A 12,930-nucleotide genomic window follows, 5' to 3' on the forward strand; every position below is an offset into this window, starting at 1 on the left:
AAAATTTTGAATGATATAATCAGAAAGCAAAAAAACAAAGTTTATTCCCGTAATATTTTCTTGTCCCCTATAGATGTTGTGACTTTCTCTTTTTATAGTTAATTTTAAGAGAAAGCGTAATGCCTTTGTCTTAATGAGGCAATTACGAGCAATGAATGACATTGAAAGAAACGTTACTCAATCATTCATATTAAATACAAATTCTCTAACGTATTTGGCATTTAATGCTGAATTTGGACTCTTTTTCGCTATCAGATTCTTCAATTCCTTCTGATCTTCGAACTTTAAATGACTCGAACAGGTACGAGTCTCGTTTCATTTGAATAATAGCTCGTGCCTTTAAGTATCTTCTCTCCCGCATCTGTTGTTGCTCGTGCCTTCTAACTGATTACCACGCTTTGACTATTTGACCGATCCACGTGTCATGACACGTCATCTTCAATATTTAAATTCAGTTTTTTCCCAATACAACAATATTCTCTTTACCGGGACTTCATATTCATTTGAGTATTTCCTTCTTCCAGTCGAGAGCAGAGAGTCTAGATATACAGTATTAAAGTATTTTCATTACCATCGAGCTATAATGGATGGACATGCCCCTATTAGGCAACCTCTGATCAGATGGTAAGTTATATACCGAGCCTGCTGTGGCCGAGCTCCTATGAGCGAGCCTACTACGACAGAGCAGATATATATACATACCGAGACTTATAGGGCCGGACAGCTATTTTACTCACTATATTGAGAGAGTTGAGTCAGTATCAGCTGATGAGCATATCCTCAGATTTTTTTTGATCCCCAGTTGCTTTCAGTTATTATATTATCAGTTCAGTTTCAGCTTCAGCATATTGCCTTACATACTCGGTACATTATTTCGTACTGACGTCCCTTTCTGGGGGCGCTGCATTTCATGCGTGCAGGTTAAGACAGACAGACGGGTAGACCTCCTCAGTAGATGTTGCCCGAGTTCAGCTTTATCGATAAGCTCCCCTTCTTTTGGAGTTGCCGGGTCTAGCAGTGTGGTGTATATCTTATGTATATATGTAGATAGGTTATGGGTAGGTCGGGGCCCTGTTCCGCTCACAGTACATCTATTAGTAGAGGCTTGTAGACATATCCTGTCGGTTAGTGCAGTATGTTGGGCTTGTAGGCCCTGTACGTATATTTTGTTGGCCTGTCAGTTGTAGTAATTATGACGGCCTTGCCGGCCCAGCTTTATGTTGACATTAGTCAGTGTTAGTCTCCATTTAGTTTTATATTTTGCATCGCACATTATCTTGTAATGTGGCCCATAGCCAAAGTATGACATTACATGTACAAAGTCTCTTAGTCGCAAGTCGTACGCAAGGATAGATGAGGCACTAGGTTCCGGTCTCGCCCCTTGGGCTCGGGGTGTGACATGGACCTTGCGCTTGAAAATAATAAAATGGACTAATTTAACTTGTAAAGCCGAAATTAATTATTTAGCCCTTAAGATGATTGGCTCATGTCATTTAAGGAGACACCTTTAAATATATAAAACACGTTTTAAAAGGGCGTTTTACCTCAAAAAATTCAACCCCCCCTCCCCCCGGATTGGGCATTGCCTTATAAAACGCGTTTTATATATTTGAATTATTGTTATGTCAGTTAAGCGCAGAAGAGTTATTGGTGGGCCCACAAAATAAGTAAAGCGCATTTCATAAAAGTGTTTTATATAAAACGCGATTTTAAAAGGCGCTTTACCTTAACGTCCAAAACAGGCGTTAAAGTAAAGCGCGCTTTAAAACCGCGTTTTATATAGTTTGGTCACTAATTTTTTTCCCGCTTATTTCGGTCTTTGAGTCCAAAAAAGTAACATTTAGGTTCCGAACTCTGCAAAGTGGGGGATGTCAGTGGATCAGACATGTGCACTATGTGATAAAGACTCTGTTACTTATACTTTGAATGTGAATTCTCAAAGAAAATCAAATGTAGTGGCAAAGTATCACCAGACCATTGAAACCATGGTAAGAGGAAGTAGAATGGGCAAGCAATGTGATGAGAAGCAACAATCCAGTTGCTCAAGCATTTAGAGTGACACTTGTTGTGAGTGTGTACTATACTTGACAAGAAAGGAATCTCAGGATCTTCCAACACAAGCAGAGACCTGTTGAGGTCATAATCAGACAACTGGTGCAAGACATATTCTATCAAGGAAGTAGGAATCATAAGATTGGCAACAAGAGCTCCCTCACTGCCATTTCCATTGCCTTTAGCCTCAGGTTTTGGACCTTAGTAATGACCCCATAGATCTTCTTGAACTCAGATAGGATGCAAGCCTTTACAGACTCAATACTCTTGTCTTGTGTGACTCATTAAACCAAATGGAAAAATGTAAGATACAATTGGACTGAATCTCAGCCCTTTCCTCATCAATTATAGCCTCTTCAATACGCAACTCACTCATCAATTGTGGTAACACCACCAACTTTGTAACCAAGTGCAACTAAGATTTTGCAAATGCAGAGGAATTAGCCAAGGACTGAAATTATACAGGGTCGCCAGCCGCCTCGCCAAGACATTATGGCCAGTTCTTGTGGAGAAGTCCATTTGGATTTGGGCATGATTAATTGGGCCAGTTCTTCACCTGCTTAAATCACATCGACTTAAATTAATATGAAGACATTGTAGATTCTAACCCATGGTAATAGTAAGAATTTTGATATATCATTAAGATAATGTGGCCATTCTTTCAACTGTGACAGCCAATACCCTCTAACAATGTACTACTCAATATCTTTGATGAATTTTCCAAAGCAGACGAAGCTAATGTATATACATGGTGATATCCATGTTGACATTCCAACTGCAAGCATGATCTGGAATTTAGATGTTAAGTGTTTTTTGTAATATTGCCATAGTTAATCTAGTTAAGACTAAGTCCTGAGACTTGGACTATTATTCACAATTGTCATTGACAAAGTACCAGAAAAGGTAAGAAGAATGAAAGTAATAACACTCCTCGTATTCAATATTATGATGCTTTTTTACATTTAAAGGTTGAAAGACAAAAAGGAAAAAAACAAACTGTACGCAAACCACTAAACAATTTCTCATAATAAATGCAATGCAAACAAAACTAAAGTTGCCGACTGAATCAAGCTCCTAGAAAGAAGTTGTAATTTGTTCAATGTAACAGCTGAATCAGTATTTGATGTTGCAATACTTCCTCTATTAAGTGTTGAAATATGTTCCACTATTTTTGTTGGTTCTGTTTTGGAATCTCCACAATGTCCAATCCCTGAATCCAACAAAGTCTCTAAATCATCTCCAAGACCATTCTCTTTATTATAGCATAGCCCTTCATTATTAGAAAGCTTCATTTTCCTTCTCATTCTCCAAACCATATCTCTCTTAAATGGGATAGGTCCACTTAACATGTTGTTGTTTAGCCTAAGCTCACTTAGGCTATTTAAATTACCAAAACTTAATGGGATTGAGCCATTAAATTGATTCCCATCAAGATGAAGGACTCGAATTTTAGGCAACCGGCCTAGAGATCTCGGTATTGGACCTTGAAGATTCATATTCGTTAAACCTAATATCATCAAGTCCCTGAAACCATCAAACGCGTTATCTGGTAGAGTAGCAGAGTCCATTGGATTACTGTTGAGGACTAACACTTGGAGAAAATTCAATTTCTTGAGCGAGACTGGGAATGGACCTCTTAGACTGTTGTAGCTCAAATCCATGAGGATGAGATCGTTTAATTTGTCGATGGAGTTAGGTATTGAGCCTGAGAGGCGATTGCGACTCAAGTCTAGCTTTATAAGCGAATGACACTTCATGAGTGTGAATGGAATTGAACCCACGAGGTGATTTTGGTTAAGGTCTAGCACATTTAACTGAGGGAAAGTCAAACTCGGGATTGAACCGGTTAGTTTGTTATCACTCAAATCTAACGACCTCAAACCGGTGATCCGGCCTAAAGAAACCGGTATTGAACCGTTGAGATTATTTTTGTGAAGATCAAGGACTCTCAAACTAGTTAAGTTACCCAACTCATTTGGAATGGGCCCTGTGAACCCATTTTCTCTTAAAACTAGTGTCTGCAAAGTGGGCCCTAATTGGGCCAGAAATGCTGGAATGGGCTGAGGATTGTTACTGAAGCAACGATAGAAGAATAAAGTCCGAAGGTGTGGAAGTTTTGTAACAGAAGGTGAAATGAAAGAATGAGTTGAATCACAAGTAGGAAATGCTGTATCATCGGACAATGCTCCAAAAGAGAGCGATACAACATGGTAGACGTTGTCGTCGTCCGGCATACACTCGATACCGTGCCATCGGCCACGACAAACGTCGGGGATATCGGTGGCCCAGTCGTTCCCCGTGGCCCTCATAATGTCGTAAACAGCTTCTTGTTCACGGGGATCAGTTCGTGCGCGGTTATTGTTCATAGAGAAGCCGGTTTGTGGTGCATCAACCAGAGCTGAAGGCGTACCAGAATCGGACATTATAACGGTGAATGACCAGCCTAGAGGAAAGAAAAAAAGAGGTAGTAGTAAAGTTGTTTGTATTGAGAGAAAAAAGGCCATGTTAGAAGGAAAAATGTTTGGAACATAAATGAAGTGATAAAATTGTCTGCATTTCTGGGGTATTTTATAAGAGAGGGGAAATTTATTGAATTCCCAGGTTGGAGAGTGTGACAAGTGAATAAAAAATGGTGGGTGCATAAATTTAAGTAGGATAATTATGGATTCACGAGTAAGAGGAGGAGATGAAATAAATGCAGAGTTATGTGTCACTGAGCATTTATCACAATCACGGGGTTGAGGCTGCTTCTACGTCAGCTAATCTAGGCCCACTTACAAGTAGGCTTGGGCTCCATTATGGGGTGAGGTTTTGGGCCGAAGTTCTCAACTTATCAAGTCCATCGAAAAGAAAGGGCTTTTTTATACTTTTCGCCCGCGCCAGAAACTATTTACATTCGATAGCCGAAAAAGTATGTAAAATTTGTATAGTTTTTGTATATAACATACAGAATGTATATATATACAAAAAATATTTTTTTTGGCTATTATTTTGAAGCGGCTATGATGATAGGCTATAATTACGTATTTTTGTCGCTTATTGCACTCTAATTTACTGCACTTTAATTGAGTTTGAGCTTTAATCGCTAGTATTTTGCACTAAGTGTGTGTTTTATGCCTTGTAGGAGTGATTCCGATCTATGTAGATTTTATGGAATGAATTCAAGCTATTCTGAAGCTTTAAAGTCTGAGTAAAAGCCCAAGGATTAAGTTGGGATCGTGTTCGGGGATCAATGGATGATAGTGCACTTTAAGAACGAAACGAAGAATCAAGCAGGCATACTGCGCATTGTCCAATAAAATGCACATAACTTTTAGCTCAGAAATCCGTTTGGGCTCCACAATATATCGTTGGAAAGCTATTTAAAAGGGCTACAACTTTCATGTTTTAACAATTCCCAAATTTCCATAGCCGCGACTGCCCATTTTTGCGGCTGGTCGAAATTGCAAGGTCTCTGACAAACCCCACTACCACACCGCATGGCACATCGCCCCATGCGGCGCGCCTGTACAATTTTTATAGAGTTATTTCCCTATTTTGCGCGGGAGAAGGTATTTTCGTCTGGGCCCGACCCTACTTGGTATAAATACATGTAAAAACGTTATTTTTGTAACTTTGGACAGACTTTTGACCAAGGAAGAGCACAGAGCCTCGCGAAGGCCGGGTTTCATCTTTTCTTCCACCAACCTATTATTTTTTTATGTTTCTTTGTATGATTTGTTGTTTGGCTACCATGTCTATGTGGAGCTAAAACTTCACGTTCTAAAGTTGTGGTTCTTTCATGACTATTGTTACTCGAATATTGATTTTGATTTCTTGATTTATCGTATTGGTTTATTTATTCAATCTTGCTCTTAAATATTTGATTGCTTGATCACCAATTGAATACTATCTACGAATCTAGAGTTGAACTCGAAAGTGGGAATTCTAGATTGCATATAGGATTGAGTAGAGCATGTTCTTGAACCTGGGCATCAGGGAACGAATTCGCAATTAGGATAGACATATACCTACTTGCCTTGCTTGGTTGATGTACATGAATTATAAATGCGTTCTTGTTAGTTCTAATTCCATAGACATATAGGCGTTAGGTTAGCTTGAATAGACGAGTAAGAACTCGATAGATTCTTATGAGCAATATTAACCCTGTCAACCAATGAACTAGATGAATTAGTTAGTCAATTCAATTGAAGAATACAGTAGGAATGTTAGATAGCCCATAACCCTAGATCGTTTTCATCGCATTGATAACATAAAAATCTGCTCTTCCTTTGTTCAGAGTTCATTATTTGTTTTCTTTATTTTAGTTAGTTTAGAATCAAATATTTCTAGGTTTAATTCTTGTTAGATACTTAGGATAGTCTAATTTAGTTAATAGTTAATCACAAGTCCTCGTGGGTTCGACATCTGACTTTTAGTCACTTTATTACTTGACGATCGCGTATACTTGCGTGTGCGTTTGGCCGCAACAAATTTAGTGTCATTTTCCCGAAAAGGAAATGTATGAAAAAAAGGAGAAAAAAGGGCATATATACAAGTAAAAACTTTGGAATTAGTCTCAACATGTCTAACCAACCTTTATTTTCTTCCTAAGTGGCAAGTTATCTATAGTATGACTGTTAGTCTGTTGGTTATTATTATTTACTTCATTTCAAAGTTAAGTTCCATGGCAGTTCCTCTATAGTGTCGAATATAATTTGCATAAAGCATTTCTTCGGATAGGCTGTCTATATTATACCCTTGGGGTGCGGTCCTTCTCCAAACTCTGTGTAAATGCGGTATGCTTTATGCACCGGGTTGTCCCCTGATCCCTTATACTTTTGATGTGGTTTCTTTCTGCTTATCGTTTAAGCATCCTTGTACAGTTTTCGAGAACATCTATTAATATAGAATAGGAGAGGCAAAGAATTATTATGATGACAAGTGGCATAACATTAAATTGACACATGTAAAAAATTTGGACAATCCTCCAACTTTCTTGGAGTTTCAAAATTCAAATTCATTTAAAAATAGATGTGAATGACACGTTTTTTTTCAAAATTCAAAAATTTTAAATTTTTCAAGCAATAGAAACTACCAATAAAAACCACCAACTACTCCCACTTCCTCCACTCCCCTTCCTTTTAAAAACTAACTGAATTTCTCCTCAAGCAATAGAAACTACTAATAAAAACCACCAGCTACTCCCACTTCCTCCACTCCCATTCCTTTTAAAAACTAACTGAATTTCTCCTCTTGCAAGACACGTTTTTTTTCAAAATTGAAAAATTTTAAATTTTTCAAGCAATAGAAACTACCAATAAAAACCACCAACTACTCCCACTTCCTCCACTCCCCTTCCTTTTAAAAACTAACTGAATTTCTCCTCTTGCATATATTGGATTAGAAAAACGTATAGTTCCTTTTTTTCTTTCACCGAAAATTTGCCGGGGAAAATTTCATCCAAAATCGTTCTTTGTGATTTTTCGTTGTTCTATGAGTAAATTGCTAAGCATCTAATCATCATTTTGCAATTATGCATCTCAGGTGATGTACTTCCTTCTGCTTTTGACTTTTTCCTTTCATGTGTGAATGCTGAATATATATATATATATATATATATGTAGTTTATAAACAAAATTTGAGGGATCAAACAATTAATATCTTTAGTATGACATTGGGATGTCATGCACAATGATTGTGGGTTTTATTTGATTTTTAAAGTGTGCAATTAAAGATTTGTTCACTTTGATACAATTTGTGGATATCCTTTGTCCACATGGATACTTAAGGATATTGCATAGATTTTGGCAGCTTAAGAATGTTTTCGGCCAAAAGATCTGATACTTCAATTTTAAAATTAATTCTCTATAACTAGGCTAAGTTATTCAATTTACTAGGATCTATCTTTTATATAAATTCAATACTATTGTATTATACTTTATTTTATCAACGTAATACATAAAACTTTTCCCTTCTTTAAAATCTTTAAAACACAAGAAAGAATTTCTTAAGTTTTTGTTTGTTTCCTCGATTTAAATAGTGAAAGGAAGATTTTTTTTTTCTAGAATTCTTTCATATCAGTTTAGCCTTTATTCTTAGCAGATGGGGTTGTTTTTAAAAATGAAGTATTCTCATTAAAACTCATAAAGTATTAGGAATGATTAAACTACATGGATTAAAATTTGTAATTTGCGCGACTCTAAATGCAAAGAAACATTACCCTTTCAGTTAGTTTAGGCATGATCTTAAATATGTGAATGTAACATTGCCCGTATTTCTTTGCCAAATTCTGTCTTCATCATTGTTGTAATATTTTTGTTGAGTTTTTCGCATCGAGTTAACAATTCAGGAAGTGTAAAGTCATACATCGAGAAACAACAACTTTGGTTGTGGAAGACAGAAATCATACAAGTTTATCCAAAGTTTGATCTTTGACGTTCGATCTTTGATCATTACATGAATTCATTTGTCAGATAAAGTTTCTAGCTAGAGAAAGCAAACAATTTCGTGGAATTTGTTGTGAAAAGTGAGTTCAGTTTGCATTTGCTTAGATTTATATTCCAGAGAAAGATGGAGTTCGACGAGAATGCTTTGTTCGTAAAGCTCATTATTTTATTTTATTTTATGTAATAAATTCAAGCTAATTGAACAGAGACAGTGATTTTGTTACATATATTGTAGAGTCTTAAAGATTGTGACTATTTTTTTTTTGTTCCAAATACAGTTTAAGAAGTAGTGGTTGTTACTTTCATTAACCAATAACATATTATTTTTGATCACTTTTCATTACCATTTCAAGTAATATTTCTTATTATTTTTTAATTTTATAATTTCCCGCGCATCGTGCGGGTACGGATACTAGTTTATTGAACATAAAAATATGTCTAGTTTCAGCTATCTTGTCATGTTATAGTTAGTAATCGTTTAAGATGCGTAATCCACTTAGTCTGTTTTCAGAGAATTCCACTGTTTATTCCACCTCTCCTAGTCCTGAAATCTCTTGTAAAGTTCCTTATGGTGCTGTTGCAAATTGAGAGGCCGATTTAGGACGGATTTTGTGGATTTAACTGAACCTATTGTTTTGGACTTGAACGATGTATATATGTTCTTACTTATCTTTAGGCGATATTCTCATACTTTTTACGGACCTAAAAGTGGGACTTAGTCTCATATGACGATATACTATGACAGTTTCTAATGTTTATACAAATAATGGCATTTGTTCCAAGGGGTTTGGGGATGGCTCAACAGCCAATAGTACAAGAAGAATCATCTAGCAAGAGCTTTTTCGGCTATATGCCAAATTGCCAACAGGTAATTATCAAAGTTGTGTAAGGTTCTGCACCATATATCAGTACAGATGCTACTTTTGTATATAACTGGTCATTTTAAGTATCCACAGTATAGGGTTGGAGATTCATAAGTGTGTCTCTTTACTTAGTCTAGATGTTTGCTTTATCACACAAGGGAACCAGGGAAAATAGTGTGAATGACTACGAACATTGGTCATATGTACTGAAAGTTATTAATCCTCAGCATCTGAATATGGTGGACAAGATCCATCATCAACATTGGCTAGTGGATTGAAATAAGGAGAGCTTGGGTCAATGCATCCTGGTACTATATCAAGATCGCAACGATCACCCTGCATCAGCATAGTGTCCCTTCTAATCAAATACTGTAGCTTTAAAAATTATTAAAACAGAAATAAAGAGTTTACTTACTCCTTCCACAGACAAGTTACCAACCATAGCACATCTTGTGATCACTACATTCGTGTCCGGGAAAATTGCCTTGTCACACGCACCTTCCTGACTCAACTCCCCTGCAAGTCCCTGCACAACAAAATTTACACAGTCAATCAATTTAACACTGTGACGCCCCTGGCGAATCCCGATAAAACATGAGAGAGATGCTGGGTATATAAGTAAACAGACCTTACACCCTAGTGACGCATTTTAAAGCCGTGCAGGTCTGGTCCCAAAGTGGACAATATCACTAGTGGGTAGGCTGTTATATATGGTATCAGAGTCACTCTGCATGCAACCTTAAACGGTGGTGGGGCAAACCTTAGCAAGGACACTGAGTCCCTAAGGGGGTGAATCCCACATCGACAAAACACGGGAGAGACGTTGGGTATAGAAGTAGAAAGGCGTTACACCCTAGTGGCGTCTTTTAAAGATGTGTGGGCCTGAGCTCAAAGAGAATAATATCACTAGTGGGTTGGACTGTTACAAACATGAAAAAACCAATACAAGTTCATCATACTAGAGCTAGAAGCCAATGACCATGACTCATATATTCCTATTATAATAAAAATGACAAAAGCATGATGCAAAATCAAGCTAGTTAACTAGAGTAAAAGATAAGAACTGAATATATGCTACCTCAGTGAAGAACTCGGTTGGTTTATTTCGCCAAGCATTAGGGACTTGAAATTGTAGTCTATAGGGACCATCCCATTCGGTTCCATTCGTGAATGAGAAGATCAAACTAAGGGCTGAAATCAGAAAAAAACAAAATTTTAAAAATGGGTGAAAGATATAGTCTTCTCATGCAATTTAAGACAAGTTTCTTAACTAATAAAACTCACCATGCTTTGGGATACATATTTGAATTGTATAAATAGGAGGATCTGCTTTTCCTCTAGTTTTCATCAGCATTGCCCTAGGCTCACCACCACACATGATAGGCTGATTGAAACCTCCTGAATTTTAAGGTTCAAGAATTCAGCATTTGAATAGAGGTGTATCAACTTTTACATCACAAGTTCTAATTAACAGTCTTAATTTAAGAGTGAGTAGCATAATTAAGAAAATTGCATATACATGAAAGAAAAAAGGGAAGAAACATGTTTGATGATTTTAGTATTCTTTTAGATTCAAAATCTGAGTAAGGGCAGCCCGGTGCACTAAGCTTCCGCTATACTCGGGGTCCAGGGAAGGGCTGGATCATAAGGGTCTGCTGCACGCAACTTTACGCTGCATTTCTGCAAGAGGCTGTTTCCACGGCTCGAACCCGTGACCTCCTCGTCACATGGCAGCAACTTTATCAGTTACGCCAAGACTCCTCTTCTTGTAATCTGAGTAATTATGTGAAATGGAAATTCCTATTAGGCATCAAATTTCATAAAACAAACAAAAATTTACCATTAAAAGCAATTCCAAACTCTTCATTAGGGACCATATTGTTTGCAGCTGGATTGTAGAAAAGCTTCAGTCTCTCTCCCTATCAAAAAAAAGATTTTGGAACCTAAAATTAAAAGGCGTTCAGGCCCTATATACCAATAAAACCTATCCATATTTTAGAAATGTGAAACATACTGCAGTAGGAGGAAGACCATTCATTGTTTTCCAATAGACTGGTGCTCTTCCAAGGTCAAATTTAGCCCATGTAGGAAGTGTGTATCTGAAACATGAAAGTTTGATTGTTAAACTTCTACGCACTAGACATTTTAAAAATATTTTTACACGCGTATCAGATCACCTAAAAGATACTTAACCTAACCATCCATATTAAGTTAGAATTGTTTCCTAAAAAATAGGACAAATAACCTACCACAACATGTAATACATTAATAATATACATACAATATATATACATGGTTGGCCTATGGAAATTATTTCCTATATATATTTGATGCTTACAGTATCTCATATATAATAATTCAGAAGAAAAGAGAAAGGTGGAGCTTACTCTTTGACTTGCTCTGCAGGGGAAGTTGCAACAGCAGCTGCAACTATACCCCCACTAATCCGTACTAGTTTCCTCGATGTTGGATAACATCTTCTCAAGTGAGCTCCCATAAAACTTGTAGCTGCGTTTTCAATATACAGACATGTTAGACATTCTATCCAATTTGGTCATATGATTTAAAAAAAGAAAATTTAGTCTTTTTAACCAAGTTAGGAGTTTTTTACAACTTTTCTCTAAATCTCAATTCTCACACTTTGGTCAGATTGGAATTAATATCAAAGTTAGTGTAACAACAAGAACTAAGCATCTATCATCACAGGGCTCTTTAGTACCGATTCATCTGAACCCAGTATTTTCGACACGGAATATAAATTTATGTGTAAATGTAACTAGAATTGCAACAAATTTTTGATTGAACCCATAACTTTAACAATATAATGTGTTCAATGCTAAATATCTTAAAAGTTATACCCATAAAAATTAAATCCCGAATCCTCCTCTGGGCGACTAAAGGGAGTCAAGGGGATTCAATTGAATGTTGTACTATGCAAATAAGGCAAAAACAATTTTTTTTGGTTATATAGTCAGACTTCTCTATAACAGTATCCCTATATAACAATCATTCATTATAAAAATCAAGTTTTTTTCGGAACTGATTTTATGTTATATTATAATATATTTTTTCTATAACAGTACTTCACTATAGCAATAAAAAAATATCAGAACAAATGGAAAAAATGATAGCAAGAACGTACCATATATATTTGAAACAGATGGAGTTGCATTACTATTAGAAGCAGAACGAGTTGCTGAAAATAGGCAAGTGTTTGTTGATGCTGCAGCCATTTTGGAAGCTGTAGGATGAGAAAATTAGAGTCTGTTTAAGATAAAAGACGTGAGGTATAAATTCATTTGCAACCATACAAATATACAACTTTTTTTTTTTGCAGTATGGAGAAATATCTCAAACCCCTAGAACCGGACAAACCACTTCATTTTCACACTTAGGCATGAATCTTCAACTTCCCAAAAAATCTTGATATTTAAAGAAATATCTCTCCCTCTCTCGTTTCTCAATCCTTCCATGCTGAAAAAGCCAGCCATTTTTGTTGTCACGTACAAATTCAATAATTTTAAGTTGATAGATCCAAAGTACATGCACCAACTACTCTTTCTAACAAAAAGTGCAACTTTAAGTAT

General features: G+C 36.4%; 2 protein-coding genes across 2 annotated transcripts; both read right to left on the minus strand.

The window, feature by feature from the left end:
* On the minus strand, positions 3,240–4,636 carry LOC109235612 (protein TOO MANY MOUTHS; the record flags this gene model as incomplete). Its single annotated transcript, XM_019401792.1, is given in 1 exon segment — positions 3,240–4,636. A coding segment is annotated over 1 exon segment (1,317 nt), but the record flags the coding sequence as incomplete, so codon positions are not given.
* On the minus strand, positions 9,304–12,652 carry LOC109235613. The gene is made up of 8 exons (XM_019401793.1): positions 12,486–12,652; positions 11,731–11,851; positions 11,358–11,442; positions 11,184–11,262; positions 10,628–10,741; positions 10,422–10,534; positions 9,759–9,869; positions 9,304–9,679 (listed from the first exon to the last, which is right to left on the minus strand). The coding sequence occupies exons 1-8, from the start codon at positions 12,574–12,576 to the stop codon at positions 9,560–9,562; spliced, it is 834 nt and encodes a 277-aa protein (XP_019257338.1). The 5' UTR covers positions 12,577–12,652; the 3' UTR covers positions 9,304–9,559.

The sequence above is a fragment of the Nicotiana attenuata genome, chromosome 12 (genome assembly GCF_001879085.1).
Source record: "Nicotiana attenuata strain UT chromosome 12, NIATTr2, whole genome shotgun sequence".
NCBI lineage: Eukaryota > Viridiplantae > Streptophyta > Magnoliopsida > Solanales > Solanaceae > Nicotiana > Nicotiana attenuata.